The sequence below is a fragment of the Oryx dammah genome, unplaced genomic scaffold, assembly GCF_014754425.2.
Source record: "Oryx dammah isolate SB20612 unplaced genomic scaffold, SCBI_Odam_1.1 HiC_scaffold_18, whole genome shotgun sequence".
NCBI classification, from domain to species: Eukaryota; Metazoa; Chordata; class Mammalia; order Artiodactyla; family Bovidae; genus Oryx; species Oryx dammah.
The window spans coordinates 12,331,367-12,332,899 of NW_024070202.1; the positions used below are offsets into that span (position 1 = coordinate 12,331,367).

Sequence of the window (1,533 nt, forward strand, 5' to 3'; positions counted from 1 at the left end):
CAACAAAGGTCTGTCTATTCAAGGCTATGGTTTTTCCTGTGGTCATGTATGGATGTGAGAGTTGGACTGTGAAGAAAGCTGAGCACTGAAGAATTGATACTTTTGAACTGTGGTGTTGGAGAAGACTCTTGAGAGTCCCTTGGACTGCAAGGAGATCCAACCAGTCCCTCCTAAAGGAGATCAGTCCTGGGTGTTCATTGGAAGGAAGGATGCTGAAGCTGAAACTCCAATACTTTGGCCACCTCATGAGAAGAGTTGACTCATTGGAAAAGACCCTAATGCTGGGAGGGATTGGGGTCAGGAGGAGAAGGAGACGACAGAGGATGAGATGGCTGGATGGCATCACCAACTCGATGGACATGAGTCTGAGTGAATTCCAGGAGTTGGTGACGGACAGGGAGGCCTGGCATGCTGTGATTCAAGGGATCGCAAAGTGTTGGACACGACTGAGCGACTGAACTGAACTAAACTGAATGAATGAAAAGTTAGGGAATCTCATTGAAGACATAGAAATTATGCAGCTCTTTGAGGAAGAAGCGGTCGCTGTTGCAGCGGCTCCCTGTGCCGCCCGCTCCTGCTCCTGACTCACCCGCTGTTCGCTCTCGCCGAGGAACAAGTCGGTCAGGAAGCCACGCCGCAGCCATGGCCTTTAAAGACACCAGCAAGACTCCCGTGGAGCCAGAGGTGGCCATTCACCGGATTAGGATCACCCTCACCAGCCGCAATGTGAAGTCTCTGGAGAAGGTGTGTGCTGACCTGATCAGAGGCGCGAAGGAAAAGAATCTCAAAGTGAAAGGACCAGTTCGGATGCCTACCAAGACTCTGAGAGTAACTACGAGGAAAACTTGTGGTGAAGGGTCTAAGACTTGGGATCGATTCCAAATGAGGATCCGCAAGCAACTCATTGACCTGCACAGCCCTTCTGAAATTGTCAAGCAGATCACTTCCATCAGTACTGAGCCGGGAGCTGAGGTGGAAGTCACCATTGCCGATGCCTAAAATCAACCTTTTTAATAAATCGATAATCAGTTGTTAAAAAAAAAAAAGAAAGAAATTATGCAAAAGAAACTAATAAATTCTAAAACTGAAAATGAAATCTCATATTTAAAACTATCCTTAGATAGGCTTGAATAATAGAGATGACAGAGAAAACAGCTTGATGATACGACAGAAATTATCCAATCTGAAAAATAAACCAAAAAATTTAGAAGAAAATTAATAGAGCCTCAATGTCAAAAGATCTAACACATGTGTATTGGAAGCCCAGGATGAGAAGAAGTATGGCCAAAAAAGTATTTGAAGAAATAGCCAAAATTTTTCCCATTTGGTGAAATGCCTAAAAATAAAAGGTTAGTGAACCCAAAACATGATAAATATTTAAAAAGCTATATGTAGGAACATCATAATCTAACTGCTGAAAATCAAAGAAAAAGAAAAATCTTGTAAGCAGTCAGAAAAAAAATGACACAGTTATACAGGAGAAAATAATTCCGATGATTACAGACTTTTCAATCTAAACTATAGAGGCCAGAA

At 42.9% G+C, this 1,533-nt stretch overlaps 1 protein-coding gene across 1 annotated transcript; it reads left to right on the forward strand.

Moving 5' to 3' along the window:
• Window positions 1–526: 526 nt before the first annotated feature.
• On the forward strand, window positions 527–1,046 carry LOC120877957 (40S ribosomal protein S20-like). Its single transcript, XM_040260443.1, has one exon. The coding sequence runs from the start codon at window positions 643–645 to the stop codon at window positions 997–999; it is 357 nt and encodes a 118-aa protein (XP_040116377.1). The 5' UTR covers window positions 527–642; the 3' UTR covers window positions 1,000–1,046.
• Window positions 1,047–1,533: the final 487 nt, after the last annotated feature.